Raw genomic sequence first — 15,199 nt, forward strand, 5'->3', positions numbered from 1 at the left:
ACTCTTTTGTTTTGCAAAATGCCTGATTGAAAGGCAACAGTCCTCTGGTGTCCAGAAGGCTCTGAATAGCAAAGTAAAATCTTTCTTCTCTAAGACATGAAAGTTTTTCTATGCAAAATAGTTTGGGATTTCCTAGGGACAGACACCTGGTCGATTGGGGGAAGTCTAGGGATGCTGAGAAAAAGAAAGATGCAAGAAAGGACTATGCAGAGAGGGCTGGCCCAAGAAACGAGGTGGGACTTTTCAGGAGACAGAGGCTGTGTGTCTCAGGCTCCCTTTAACTGGCAGGTGAACTTTCAGAACAATAGCAGCATCTAATCTAACTTCCCGTTGTGCCCAGGTTCTTGACCACTACACAGCACGGCATCCCTCTGCTCGAAATGTAACTTCTGTAGGCCTCCCAGATGGACCCCAGTTGATAAGTCTTTATTTCCTATTCTCTCCTATGCACTATGCATAGTACGCACTATGTTTGCATCTCATATAACAATTATTCAGTCATTCGACAAACATGCATTGCATGGTCTGTGAGCCAAGCTCTAGGTAGGCATTTAGTATAGTGTCAAACGCTGAACAATTTATATGTTGCCAATATGTCTTTTCAATAATATTGCAGCCCCTTGAAAGCAGAAGTCACCTTTATTCACCACTGTACACTCACACTGCCTAGCATAATGCATTCAACAGTGTCAGTCCTCAGTCAATATTTGCTGAATTGAATGAAACTGAATAGAAGTAAAAATCCTCAAATGAGTCTGGACAGATGAGTTCAACTGGTAGAGATTCCAGGTAGAGAAAATGGACTAAACAAAATCACTTAGTAAGAAGATGCATGATATGCTCTAGCAACAGTGAGAAACTCATGTCCTTTATGGCAAAGGGAGTGGTGGATGATGAGGCAGGAAAGGGAGGTTGAGACCATTGTTGTGGAAAAAGCCTTGAATGTCAAAATGAAAACTTTATACTTAATTTTTCAGTCCATGGGGAGTCATCGGTCAAGGGTTCCTCAGCAGCTCTCAAATGTAATCAAGGTTGTGATTGATTTTTAAGATGCAGGGAGAAAAGGAGTTGCAATCTTAGAGAAGGCAGGAGCAGGGAACTCACGATCATCAAAGGAAGCTTCAGTCCTGGCAAGAAAGACTAGTGCTTCAACCACTGAAATAGAAGGAAAAAAAAAAAAAAAGGTAAGGAAAGATAATGACTCAGACTTGTGAAGAAGGACGTGGAGGAAGCTTTCATTGCACAGCCATGATGTCAAGCTTATCTGGTGGAGACAGAGGATTTGAGGAAAATAGAAGTAAAAGAGAAAAGCATGATTGCTGCTGAGCAGTGGGGATGGAGCTGAGGTAGGACAGCATGGAGTTGTCAGCATGGACAGGGCTTGTTTACCAACACTGATGTGAGAAAATGAAGACTAGGTTTCTGCCAAAATACTAGTAAACATAAGGTGAGGATGGTAGGCCATGGTGAACACTTCTGGGGCAAATGAAGTGACAAAAGGAGGAGAGAGGACAGACTGGGAGAGCAGGGAGAGGTAGAGAGATCAGAAACCATGAGGAGGGTACAGGGCAGGCTCAGCAGGGCTAAAGGGGGCCGGGGAAGGACAGGGGATTACCAGAGACCTCGGTTCTTGTCTTCTTGAAGGAAAGATTTTAATCAAGAGGCAGAGTGTAGAAAAGCAAGCAAGAACTTATTGACCACGGCAAAAACACACTTAAGACAGTGAAACTAGGAAGGGCATAGAAGTAGCAAGAGAGCCTCGTCTGGGCTGTTTTGGCTCACTGGAAGTCAGAGAAAAGGGGGCCTTGGAGACAGGTTCAAGGGGTTAGCCAGGTTCAAGGGGAGGAGCTGCCACTGCCCATTGCTCCCCTGGTTGCAAGTCTCCTAGAGTCCCTTGGAGTTTAGAAGATATGTGCCTGAGGGGGGAGAAGAAGAAGAGAGGAAAGGAAATGGCAAGGTCTCGCTCCCCTGAGGGAGAGCACACTGGAACCTTCATTTCCAGGAGTTTTTAAAGGCTGGGAATTTAAGGGAGGTCTTAGGGGTGGATCACTAGAATATTCATCATCTTTATGCTGATGTAGCAAAATGAGATTTATTCTCTTAATTTGTCTGCTCTTAGGTGTGGTTGGCAAATGGCCCTTCATTGGATTTCTGTTATCTGTCTCCCTGAGTAGGGTGACTTAAGCTATTTACCTTCTGGTTAGGGAGGAGTGCAAACCATCTACTCTTAATGCCCTTGGATTAGGGAAGATAGGATTTACTAGGTGGCTGCAAATTGCTGTTTATATAATCTGCTTGTCCTTGAATTTTCCTAGCTTCTTACTATCTATATTATAAAAAGCAAGCAGCTGTAAGGTCTTAACGCCATAAGGACCATGGAGCACCTCTCAGTCCCTCCCCCCAGCCCGAGAGCCACTCCCGGTGGTGGGGTGGGGCTTGAGATTCACCCACAGGCTCTGATCACAGCAAGGCTGGCGCTGGTGGGTGGGCAGAGCCGTGCGATTTCATGCTCTGGGCTTCTAGTTCTATAATAAGGGTGTTTGGTCTTAGAGCTAGAAATGGCCATATCATGTCTTCCTTGTCTCTGTGCCTTTGCTTGTGTTGCTTTCCTGGCTCAGAAACCCAGCCAGTTAATTCTAATACAAATTTCCTCATTTGGGGAATATCCCATCCAACCTTCTCCAAGTAATCAAAACTTCAACAGTCTTCTTCTATACCTGTACAATTCAGGCCACACATCTCAGCACTAAATTACAGTCTGATCCTGTAGGCTTTCATGTATGTTCATCTCATCTATCTGATTTTATGGAAACTTCTGGAAAGCAGAGAACTTGCTTGATGTGCTGTCTGCAATCCTGCCTCTTAGTGAAAAGGAAAATGGGGGGGCGGGGGGGGGGGCGAGGGCTTGCAACCTAGTTCAGTATCTGGTTAAAACTGTAGTCTTATTTCCCCATTCTGACTGACTTGGGCAGAGCTGCGGGGACCCTCAGGGTCCTGGAACTTCAGTCGTAGAAAGGATAATAAAAGATTACTTGATCCACATTTATCATTTGGTACATTGGGAAGCTTAAAAGAAAACTGGAACAAATGCAGAGAAGGGCAGTGACTTCTTCAAATTCACATGGCTGGCTAATGCCTGAGGCAAGCAGAAATCAGAGCTCCCAACCACTACACTTTTCTTGACACTATATTGCATATCAGGCAAGCAATTTTTCTAGCTATCTTAACCCTAAATTCTAATGTGTGTCTGAAGAAATTTCAAACTTTTAAACCTAATGTTTCTTCTCTAAAGTAACTTATGAAAGATTATCATCTCCAAAGGGGATTGGAGAAGAAGAGTTAATTTATTGAGTACATTCTAAGGGACAAGTGCAATGTGGGGAGATTTACATATTGTACCTCAATTATTCCTCATACTATCACCATGAGATAGTTTTTACTGTCTTATAAATGAAGAGACAGAAAAACAAAAAAAGATAGTAAGGTTCTTGCCTAAACCCACCCACTTAAGTAATACAAGGGAGACTTGCTCCATATCTGGTGGCTCAAGAAACCCATTATCTTTCCATTAAACTATTAAACGAGATCTATTTTCTCATCAACTTTCCCATCAAGTGAGAAATGATTCAGGACTCTGAGTGGAAAAAGCTTATGGCAAAATGAAAACATTACAGGTGTGGACTTCTAATGCACGTGGATAACAGGCAGTTCAAGGAGAGTTCCTCTTTTCACAATACTACAGGTTCTCTCCTGCAAAGGAAAAAAACAATTTAATTGCCCCACTGTTCTTGGGAATGAGACAAATATGTCATGCCTTCACAGGACTGGCTATTTTATTTTATATTTTCAAATTATCTCTCTTTTATCATCCGAGAGAAAAGAAAACTCCTGAAATCCTGCCAGCTTTGCAATTCTGTTCCCATTTCATCTTACCTGTGAGTGCCTTGTCACCATGGAGACTTGGTCAAACTCATGCTCATGCACTTAATCTTGCAATCTATTACTGACTGGCTGATACTCCTTAGGCCAAAGAACAGCAAGTTCTTAAATGAATTCTCCTAAGGAAACAGAGCTGCAGGCCAGTTGTTTAACCCTAGCCTGGGAAATGGCCTTTGGTAACATGCAAGATTAAACGTGTTATTGTTTTCATAACACAACTCGGGATGTTTGAAGTAAGACTTGGAAAATGAAAAGGTATACCAGGTGTGTTAACTATTCCACTGCTTATCAAACTGCCTAAGTTTGTTTCATTCAGCAAATATTTATTGAGCCAGGTAAACATCTTGAATCTCAAGTATGGAGATATAAAGATGATTAAAACAGAGACTTTGGCCCCAAAGGACTCAAAGTCTGCTCAAGGACACAGAGAGGTAAATGAACTCTAGTATAATGTCATACATGCTATAACAGAGACCAGTGGGGGGAAAACTTGAGGAAGGAACAGCGAAGCCATTTCAAATGAGGGTAGAGAAAGTGAAGAGAGGGCATTAGAAAAAATGCCCTCTCAGATGAGGTAGCATTTGAGTTTGGTCTTAAAGGGTGGATTCGTGAGAAGTCAATAAGCAGAGGAGGGAAAATGAAAAGATAATAATACCTAACAAAAGCCTGGAAGTATGACAGGGACCAGCTAGTTAAGGGACCAGGTAGTTAAGAAACAATGATCTAATGGGATTAGTGTATGCGAACCTACAGTTCACAAGGATTGGCAGGTAGTGGGGATGGGAAACTAAGCTGAGGATATAGGAAGTCAGGGCTCCAAGTGCCACGTCTGTTTGTTTGGCTTTTGGCGAGGGAAGGACACGATCAGATCTGGGTTCTAAAAAGTTCATTTTCCTTAGGGCATGAAGAAGAGATTAAGGATTGAGAAGTCCAGGCAAAAGGAGAGGCAGGGATGCCAACCTTGAGGTTTGTGTAACCATCTATGTAAGCGGCCTAGACCAGAGCAGAGGGGCTATAGAAGAGGAGCCAGGGGAAAAATGATAGGAATAAATTAGAATTGATTAAGACAGAACTAGCAGGTGTTGGTGATAGATCGAAGGAGAGGAATGATGAATAACTAAGTCCTATACCAGTGATGGCGAACCTATGACACGCGTGTCAGAGGTGACACGCGAACTCATTTTTTTGGTTGATTTTTCTTTGTTAAATGGCATTGAAATATATAAAATAAATATCAAAAATAGAAGTCTTTGTTTTACTATGGTTGCAAATATCAAAATATTTCTATATGTGACACGGCACCAGATTTAAGTTAGGGTTTTTCAAAATGCTGACACGCCGAGCTCAAAAGGTTCGCCATCACTGTCCTAGACACTTGTCCTGAAATGTTCCTAGCTTCTCAGTATTCTGTACCACTCTCTCACATCCAGCAATGTGGGAGATGCCCGCCATCCAGGAAGATGCTCTGGCTGCTCTGAAGCAGGCTACTCCCTTTCTTTCTACCCATCCACAGGCACAAAGACATTTGGAACTCAACTGAAACATTCACTTTTTTGGGGGGGGGGGTGGAGTGGGGTAGGGCAGTGTTTCTTATCCGTATGACAATCTGATTCAAAAACTCTGGGTGCTTTCATTAGGAAAATGCATCTGCCCACCCATTTCAAGGATTTCCAAGGCCTCCCGGGGAACATCCATGGAACCAGCTTGCAGGGCCTTGGGGTTTGGAATCCTTAACCTGGATTTCCTTAGCTGCATTCGTTAGCCCGGAAGTTTCCAAGTTCAGCCCCCATTAAAATCACCTGGCGAACTTTTAAAATCCCAAATGCCCAGGCCACACCCAGCTCCGATTCAATCAGAATCCCTGGGTGGGACCGGGTGTCAGTCTACAGTCTATGTTTTAAATTGTCCAGGTGAGTCTAAAACGCAGCCAAGTTTGAAAACCAACTCACTGGCCTCTTTTTGACACGCAGTTGATCTAAGTGCTTATGTTCGATGGCTGTTTTTAATCCTTGGGTCAGAAACAATAGAAAGGCGCCTGTCGCAGACCGCATTTACTCGGAATCACCCTGGGAAAAAGGGCTTGTGGTCCGGGAGTGCATGCCCTCGCAGCGTTTTTCCTTGGGTCCGAAAGCAGCTGCAGTTTTTTCAGCGAACGCCAAGGGGCACCCTCTTCCTCCTGGCTCCACCGGGAAAGCCTTCCCATTTCGGATCCTACAAAGAGACCCTCCTCTTCCCGGGTGACGTCACAAAGAGCCGATCCTCCGCCCCTTCGGCGCCACCACGTGTGTCCCCACGCCCGGCGGCCACCGACTTAGTCCCTCGCTGGCGGGTGCAGGCAGCGGAGGAGGGTGGTTGGCAGTGCCTGGAAGCTTCGCTATGGGAAGTTGTTTCTTTGCTCTCTCGCGCCCAGCCCTCTCCCCTTGTTCTCCGCAGCCGCTCTCGGAGGAGAGCACGGGGAGGCGCCGGTTGCAGCCGAAGCTGTCTCTCCCCGCCCGGGCGGCCGCGCCGCTGGGCAGGTGCTGAACGCCCCAAGAGCCTCCGTCGCCGCCTCCCTCCTCTGCCCAACGGCCCGGCTGCCCGGCTGCCGCAGTGCATATGGGGTGTTGGAGGTAGATGGGCTCCCGGCCGGGGAGACGGCGGTGGATGCGGCGCTGGGCAGAAGCAGCCGCCGATTCCAGCTGCCGGAGAGCCACGCGCTCCCAGCGCCCCTGCAAGCCCCCGGCTCAGCCATGGGCATCTCTGCGAGCCGCAGCACGGTCCCCGACTCCTGCAGCCGCATCGCCGGAGCCACGATGATCGCGAGCTTCCTCCTGGTGAGCGCTCGGGAGGGAGGACCGCGGGCTGTGGCCGCGCGGGAGCAGCAGGCGCCGCGCTCCGGGAGCGGGGCGGGTCCCCGGGCGTGGACTGCGGGGGGCGCGGTGTCCGGCCGGCTGGGTTAGGGGGCTTGCAAGGGAAGGCAACACACCGGAGGGCTCCGACCGGTTATTTTGGGGGAGTCGCAGGGCTCAGCTGGGACTAGGGAATGAAGGCGAATGGTTTTCCTTGCAATCGGGCTTCGTTGGAGGAGGCGCTAGAGGTGGCCGCCGTGCTTCCTGCGCATTTCAGGGCTTTTCCCCTACTCGCCCCCCGCATGCTCCACCTTCCCCCCTTCCCCAGCCACCGGCCGCCGGTCTCCCGGAGTGGCGTGGGTCCGCGGCTGCGGTGTGGGGCGCTGAGGGCTGGCGGGGCCGGCGCTTTGTTGCAGCTGCAGTGTCATGTCGGGATGCTACCGCAGTGGGAGCTTGGTACCGGTGCGCGCCGGGCACTGGAGACCGCCCGGTGCACCGCGCCTAGCGTTCCCGGCAGGGCGCAAGCCACCCCTCCCCCGCCTCTGCTCCTGGGCTCGGGTGGGTCCCAGTTTCTGCACGCCAAGAACACAGAACCCCTCGACCCACTCTCAGTCGCCCCCAGAGCGCCGGCTCTCAGCCAGCCAGAGAGCTGGCACTTGAGTGGGGTAAGGGGGAGAGAGAACTACATAAAGGAAGGATGAATTTTATCCAGTCTTACCTATCCTTCCTTTACCTGCGCCCAGACTTTGGGACATAAACTGCATTTAGCTCTAAGGCATGCCCTAATCCTAGTCCTCCATCACTTACTTGGTCGAAGCCTGAAACTGTGCTTGACCCAAAACTTATCCCAAACTCCCCCAGATCCCTTCCTTTCTAAATGTTAGAGGGGAGGGGGCGAGTTAGGTGGAAGAAAATGCCTCTGAGAGCAAACCCTGGAGCCACCATAAGGTTCCCATGACTATCTTTTTGTCTCTGCAGAGAAGATGGAGATTCTTAGCTAACAAACAAACAAAAACAAAAAAACAAAAAGCCTAAAGGCAGGCTTGCTGTCTCCTTCCTGGAAAGGGTTTAATGCCCGGTCAGCCAAGATCTGCTTAGATCCCAGGGCAGTGCAGTTGCTATGGCCTGGAATTCATCCTACAGACACTCTGGTTCCCTGTGTGAGTATGTGTTTTAAGGGGAAGAGAGAGACTAAAGAAAGTTTGGTGCTGTTAGCAATTATAATGAAGCAAGTACCAGTCTCCCTTCATAGACTCTTTTCTGCCCATTTATAGTAATGACAAAGTGAAGATTTCTATGTGAAACAAGTGTGGGTAAGGAGCAGGAGGGGGTCCTTTCAAACAGTAAACCTGGATTGACAGTCTTGGTGTAGAGAGAAACCCATCTAAATCCATATTAGTAACCTTACCATCCGTGGAGTTAGCTCTATCCTCCTTCTCCACCTTAGATCTATTATTCTACCCCACCATGCCTCTCTGTCCCACCGACACAATTATTCTCCCCATAGAGTCTACTCCTAGATTAACGCTTAAGTCAATGTAATATTTCATTTATTTTACCTGTTAGTATGAGATAGGTGCTTAAAGTAAGGTCTTGATGTAATCTAAGTATATAGGTTGCTTTAACCGAATGAGAAAGACCCCAGCTCTTTTTCCTAAGTAATTAAACTTAGTATGTAAAGAATTCTCAGTTGAAGGCCTGAGAATTAAAATTGGCTATCTCTTTAAAAAATGAAATTTATAGCATAGCTTAGAAGCAATCTCAAGGTGTTAACTAAAAGAGGAGTCCTTGGTGTCTTGCTAACTATAATAGAAAGGCTCGTACTCAATTCATGGAATGGCCTGGGGTTGATCCCTTTGTCCCACAGTGTAACCGAGAGGGCGGATCAGAGTTCCGAGGACCGGGCTATGCTGTAACCCACAAGCAGGGTGGGGAGCAATATCTTATTTTTGACATCCCCACTCTGCAAGGTCCAGTCCTCAGGATAGGTGTTGTTAAGGTATAAAATGATCTTATGGCATCGTTCTAAGGCAGTGGTTCTCAACCTTCCTAATGCCGCGACCCTTTAATACAGTTCCTCATGTTGTGGTGACCCCCAACCATAAAATTATTTTCGTTGCTACTTCATAACTGTAATTTTGCTACTGTTATGAATCATAATGTAAATATCTGATATGCAGGATGTATTTTCATTGTTACAAATTGAACATAATTAAAGCATAGTGATTAATCACAAAAACAATATGTAATTATATATGTGTTTTCCGATGGTCTTAGGCGACCCCTGTGAAAGGGTCGTTAGACCCCCAAAGAGGTCGCGACCCACAGGTTGAGAACTGCTGTTCTAAGGCTTATTTATCCCATTGGATTCTTGGCTACAGAAATTGACAGGCACCAGGACCCAGAGCCCAGGTAAACCTGTCAGGTGCTCAGGATGCTCCTGAAGGAAGTGGGAGGTTACTGACCTTACCCATACATTGCAGTTAGATTAAAAAGTAATGAGCCCTGGCTGGCTTGGCTTAGTGGATAGAGCGTCATACTGAAGGGTCCTGGATTCGATTCCAGTTAAGGGCACATGCCTGGGTTGCAGGCTTGATCCCCAGTAGGGGGTGTGCAGGAGGCAGCCGATCCATGATTCTCTCTCATCATTGATGTTTCCATCTCTCTCTCCCTCTCCCTTCCTCTCTGAAGTCAATAAAAATATATATTAAAAAAAAAAAAGCCCTAACCGGTTTGGCTCAGTGGATAGAGCATCAGCCTGCAGACTGAAGGGTTCCAGGTTCGATTCCGGTCGGGGGGCATGTACCTGGGTTGCGGGCACATCCCTGGCAGGGAGTGTGCAGGAGGCAGCTGATCGATGATGTTTCTCTCTCATTGATGTTTCTAACTCTCTATCCCTCTCCCTTCCTCTCTGTAAAAAATCAATAATGCCGAAACTGGTTTGGCTCAGTGGATAGAGCGTCGGCCTGTGGACTGAAAGGTCCCAGGTTCAATTCCGGTCAAGGGCATGTACCTGGGTTGCGGGCACATCCCCAGTAGGAGATGTGCAGGAGGCAGCTGATCGATGTTTCTCTCTCATCGATGTTTCTAACTCTCTATCTCTCTCCCTTCCTCTCTGTAAAAAATCAATAAAATATATTAAAAAAAATAAAAAATCAATAAAACATATTTAAAAAAAATAAAATAAAAAGTAATGAACTGGAGTCTTAAAAATGGAAGCTACACTGACACTCTCCCAGGACCAAACTGGAAATACAACTAAAATACAGAAAAAGCACCCTGAAAAATCAACTGAAGACTAGCTGGAGAGAACCCTGATAACCAAGGACAAAAAGTGGAGACTGCATGGAGACTGGCAGAAAGTGTGGAGATGCCAAAGGGCTGGCCAGGCTCCCACAGACAGCAGCTGAAGGTCTGGAGAGATATCTCAGCCATGGGGGGTCCCCACTGAGAACTCTGGGATCTAAAACCCAAGCTGGGCTCCCCAGCCCAGAGAGCCAGAACTGGGAAAGGTGCCCACAAAACATGTGGCTGTGAAAAGCAGCAGGGTTGCTGTCTGCCAGCAAGAGATGGCTGGAAATGCAGGCACACTCTTAAAGGGCCAAAGCACAAAATTGTGTATGCAGCCACTCACCTTTGGCTCCGCCAGAGGGAGGGCAGAGTGGACTGGAGCTGTGTGAGGAGAGTCCAGGGTTGGGGGCTTTGAAGGGTAGCCACCCTGGTTTTCTATGCTGAGTCATTCCCTTACGCTGCAGAGGACATTTTTCTCCATGGACCTTTGCTATCCAGGTGGTTTTTGCCTGCTGGAAGACCTCTTGCCCCACCCTGTGGTCAATAGCCTGAGGCTAATCCAGCCTGAATACAATCAGACTGCAGGCAGAGGGAGATCTCTGGAGGCTTTGAGACTTTGCCTGATCTCCTTTGGGGCTCTGGGCTAGGAAAAGCAGACACTGGTGCACATCTTGGCCCTTTCCAAAGATACCCAGCCCCAGCAGAAGGAACCACAAGCTATGGGTTGCTGCTAGGTCCAAGCAGGGTACTCAGGGTCAGTAACAAACAGCGTCTGACATTGTCCTGCTCTAGAGATTGGGAGTTATAGCAGATCTACCTAATACATCGACACAAACCCAAACGGTCAGCCAAAATGGAAGACCTCTTGCCCCGCCCTGTGGTCAATAGCCTGAGGCTAATCCAGCCTGAATAACAACTCCCAAATGAAAGAATAAGAGAATTCTCCAGAAGAAAAGCTAAATGAAATGGAGATAAAAAATTTCAGCTATAGAGCTCAGAATAATGATGGCAAAGATACTCAACAGTATGAGAAGATAGATAGTAACCATGAAAAAAAGTCAGAAATAAATAATGACATAGCACTAATAAAGAACACATTGTAAGGAATACATAGCAGATTAGGGGAAGTCGAAGATCAGATTAGTGAATTAGAAGACAGTAGGAAAAAAACCCACTCAATCAGAGAACCAAAAATAAAAAAAACAACTAAATAGGAGGGCAGCTTAAGGGAGCTGTGGGACAACAGGAAATGTAACAATATTCACATAATAGGAGGGAGAGAAGGAGAAGAAAGCAAGGGATAGAGAATGTGACGAAATAATGGCAGAAAACTTCCCTAACCTGGTGAAAGAGAAAGTTACACAAGTTCAGGAGGCACAGAGAGTCCCAACAAGAAGAACCCAAACACACCCACTCCCAGACACATCATAATTAAAATGCCAAAAATTAAAGGCAAAGAGAGAAAAGTAATTTACTAGCTACAGAGGAGCTCCCATAAGGCTGACAGCTGATTTTTCATCAGAAACTCTACAGGCCAGAAGGGAATAGCATGAAGTATTCAATTTAATGAATAGCAAGGATCTGAAACCAAGATTACTATATCTAACAAGGCTATCATTCAAAATAAATGGCGAAATAAAGAGCTTCCCAGACACAAAAGGCTAAGGAGTTTATCACCATCAAATCAGCACTGCAAGAAATGCTAATGGGACTGCTGTAATGAGAAAAAGAAACAGAGAGAGAAAAAATACCTAGGAATACAGAATTAAAATGGCAATAAATAAGTACCTATCAATAATAACCTTAAATTTAAATGGGTTAAATGCTCCAAGCAAAACATATAGGGTAGCTGAATGAATAAAAAAATATGACCCAATTATATGCTATCTACAAAAAAGCCACCTCAGAGCAAAAGACTCACACCGGATGAGAGTGAAGTGAAGGGATTAAAAAAATATCCATGCAAATGGGGAAAATAAAAAGGCCCGGTAGCAATACTCATATCTGACAAAATAGATTTCAAAATGAAGGCCATTGCAAGAGACAACAAAGGTCACTACATAATACTAAAGGGATAGATACAACAAGAGGATACAATCCTGGTAAACATATGTATCCAATATAGCAGCACCTAAATATAGAGGGTTTTAAAGGAAAGATGGACAGCAATACAGTCGTAGTATAATACTTTAACACCCCCACTGACCTCACTGGATAGATCTACCAGACAGAAACTTAACAAGGAAACAGTGACTCTAAACAATACACTGGATCAGATAAATTTGATTGACATTTATGGAACATTTCACCCCAAAGCTGAAGAATATACATTCTTCTCAAGTGCACATGGATCATTCTCAAAGATAGACCACATGTTAGGACACAAAGCAAATCTCTACAAGTTCAAGAAGATTGAAAACATATCAAGCATCTTCTCAAATAACAGTGGAATTAAATTAGAAATCAACTACAGTAAACACAGTCAAAAACATTCAAACACATGGAGGCTAAGCAGCATGTTAATAAACAATGAATGGATTATCAAGGAGATCAAGAATTAAATAAAAAACTTCCTGGAAACAAATGGAAATGAACACACAACAACCCAAAATCTCTGGGACACAGCAAAAGCAGTCCTGAGAGGGAAGTTCCTAGCACTACAGGCCTACCTCAAAAAAACAAGAAAAATTAATAATAAACTATTTAACCCTACAACTTAAATAATTAGAAAGAGAACAACAAGAAAAACCCAGAGTAAGTAGAACAGTGGTTCTCAACCTTCCTAATGCCACAACCCTTTAATACAGTTCCTCATGTTGTGGTAACCCCCAAACCTAAAATTATTTTCATTGCTACTTCATAACTGTAATTTTGCTACTGTTATGAATTGTAATGTAAATATCTGATATGCAGGATGTATTTTCATTGTTACAAATTGAACATAATTAAAGCATAGTGATTAGTCACAAAAACTATGTAATTATATATGTGTTTTCTGATGGTCTTAGATGACCCCTGTGAAAGGGTTGTTCGACCCCCAAAGGGGTCACGACCCACAGGTTGAGAACCGCTGAAGTAGAAGGAATGAAATAATAAAGATTAGAGAAAAAATAAATGACATAGAAACTTTAAAAAACATTGCAAAAAATCAATGAAACCAAGAGCTGGTTCTTCAAAAAGATAATCAAGATTGGTGAACTGTTAGCCAGACTCATAAAGAAAAACACAGGGGACCGAAATAAAATCAGAAATGAAAGAGGGGAAGTAACAACTGACATCATAGAAAGACAAAGGATTGTAAGAAAATATTATGAACAACTATGTGCCAACAAATTGAACAGTCTGGGTGAAATCGACAAATTCCTAGAAGCACACAGTCTTTTTTTTTTTTTTTTTTTAATATATTTTATTGATTTTTTACAGAGAGTAAGGGAGAGAGACAGAGTCAGAAACATTAATGAGAGAGAAACACTGATCAGCTGCCTTCTGCACATCTCCCACTGAGGATGTGCCCGCAACCGAGGTACATGCCCTTGACCGGAATCGAACCCGGGACCCTTCAGTCCGCAGGCCGATGCTCTATCCACTGAGCCAAACCGGTTTTGGCTAGAAGCACACAGTCTTTCAAAACTGAATCAGGAGGAGTCAGAAAACTGGAATAGACTGGTAACAACGAATGAAATAGAAGCAGTAATAAACAATCTCCCAGTAAACAAAAATCCTGAACTGAATGGCTTCCCAGGTGAATTTTACCAAACAAAGAAGATCTAACACCCATCCTTCTCAAACTACTCCCAAAAATTAAAGAGGAGGGAAGACTTATAAGCTCTCTTTACAAGGCCTGTATTATCTTAATTCCAAAACCAGATAAAAACACAAAGAAAGAGAATTACAGGCCAATATCCCTGATGAACAATCCTCAACAAAATATTAGCAAATGGGATCCACCAATATGTTAAAGAGATCATACACCATGACCAAGTGGGATTTATTTCAGGGATGCAAAGCTGGTACAATATTCACCAATCAATAAATGTGATATACTCAAACAAATTGAAAGAGAAAAAACATGATCATATCAATACATGCAGAAAAAATATTCAACACATTCCAACATCCATTTTTGATAAAAACTCAGCAAAGTGGGAATAGAGGGATCATATCTCAATATAATAAAGGCCACATGTGACAAACCTACAGCCAACATCTTACTCAATTGGCAAAAACTAAAACCATTTCCCCTAAGAACAGAAACAAGACAGGGTTGTCCACTTTCAACACTCTTATTCAACATGTACTGGAAGTCCTAGCCACAGTGATCAGACAAGAAGAAGAAATAAAAGACATCCAAATTGGAAAGGAGGAAGTAAAACTCATTATTTGCAGATGACATGATATACATAGAAAACCCTGAGGCTCCACCAAAAACTACTAAATTTAATAAATGAATTTGGCAATGTAGTGGCATACAAAATTAACACCCAAAAAACGATGGCTTTTTTCATACACCAATAATGAATTCTCAGAAAGAAAAACTAAACCAACAATACCATTTACCATTGCAACAAAAAAATTTAAGATACTTAGGAATGAACTTAACCGAGGAGGTAAAAGACTTGTACTAGGAAAACTGCAGGACATTGAAAAAAGACTTGGAGGAAGATATAAACAAGTGAAAAAATATACTGTGTTCATGGATTGGTAGAATTAATATCATTAAAATTTCCATACTACCCAAAGCAATCTATAGATTCAATGCAACCCCTATTAAAATACCAGCAGTAGTGCTCGCTTTGGCAGCACATATACTAAAATACCAGCAGTATATTTCACAGATCTAGAACAAACATTCCAAAAATTTAATGGAACCACAAAAGACCCCAGATAGTCACAACAATCTGGAGAAAGAAGAATAAGGTCAGAGGATCACAATACCAGATATCAAGTTATACTACAAAGCCACCATAATAAAAATAGCCTGGTACTGGCACAAGAACAGGCATGTAGATTAATGGAACAGAACACAGACCCCAGAAATTGACCCAAGTCATTATGCTCAGTTAATATTTGACAAAGGAGGCAAGAACATACTGTGGAGTCAAGATACTCTCTTTAATAGATACTGTTGGGAAATTGGACAG

At 44.1% G+C, this 15,199-nt stretch overlaps 1 protein-coding gene across 1 annotated transcript in view; it reads left to right on the plus strand.

Moving 5' to 3' along the window:
• The first annotated feature begins 6,266 nt into the window (after positions 1 to 6,266).
• TNFRSF21 (TNF receptor superfamily member 21) overlaps positions 6,267 to 15,199 on the plus strand; it is a 77,790-nt gene continuing 68,857 nt past the window's right edge. Inside the window, exon 1 of the mRNA XM_036316401.1 lies at positions 6,267 to 6,752. Coding sequence (XP_036172294.1) covers positions 6,669 to 6,752 — 84 coding nt within the window. The 5' untranslated portion in view covers positions 6,267 to 6,668. The remainder of the gene's footprint in view (positions 6,753 to 15,199) is intronic.

This window comes from Myotis myotis, unplaced genomic scaffold (genome assembly GCF_014108235.1).
Source record: "Myotis myotis isolate mMyoMyo1 unplaced genomic scaffold, mMyoMyo1.p scaffold_m19_p_7, whole genome shotgun sequence".
Taxonomy (NCBI): domain Eukaryota; kingdom Metazoa; phylum Chordata; class Mammalia; order Chiroptera; family Vespertilionidae; genus Myotis; species Myotis myotis.